The sequence below is a fragment of the Sinocyclocheilus grahami genome, unplaced genomic scaffold (assembly GCF_001515645.1).
Source record: "Sinocyclocheilus grahami isolate Dianchi unplaced genomic scaffold, SAMN03320097.WGS_v1.1 scaffold9617.1, whole genome shotgun sequence".
NCBI classification, from domain to species: Eukaryota; Metazoa; Chordata; class Actinopteri; order Cypriniformes; family Cyprinidae; genus Sinocyclocheilus; species Sinocyclocheilus grahami.
In genome coordinates, this window is record NW_015512740.1 from 2,088 (window position 1) to 2,461 (window position 374).

A 374-nucleotide genomic window follows, 5' to 3' on the forward strand; every position below is an offset into this window, starting at 1 on the left:
GATTGAGTTAGCGAACAGTATTAAAGGACGACAGGGTCGTCAGCACGGCTCTAGAGAAGCTATCATCAAACAAACAATGGAGCGAGAGAGAGCTCAGTATGAAGGCAATGGCTTTGGTATGTTTCCAATATTCGCATTAACTTTTGTATAGGTCTCCTTTATCTTTTTTTTGTTTCCTGCCATTTAAGAGTTTTATGTGAGCAGTGCTAAGAATGCTTGTATAAAATGTTTCCTGCTTGAATACGTCTAGCTGCACATACACGCATAGCTAATTGTTTTTCCAAGGTGAGTGCATTAGAGCGTGCATCCTCCTCAAGCCATGCAAAGATTTGTATTGGTTTAATTAAAGTCATCCTTCGTTATTAACCATTTAT

General features: G+C 38.8%; 1 protein-coding gene across 1 annotated transcript in view; it reads left to right on the forward strand.

Moving 5' to 3' along the window:
* The first annotated feature begins 6 nt into the window (after positions 1-6).
* The window catches only part of LOC107578297 (translation machinery-associated protein 16-like), a 3,014-nt gene continuing 2,646 nt past the window's right edge, over positions 7-374 (forward strand). The window contains exon 1 of the mRNA XM_016264263.1: positions 7-116. Within this exon, the coding sequence (XP_016119749.1) occupies positions 77-116 (40 nt within the window). The 5' untranslated portion in view covers positions 7-76. The remainder of the gene's footprint in view (positions 117-374) is intronic.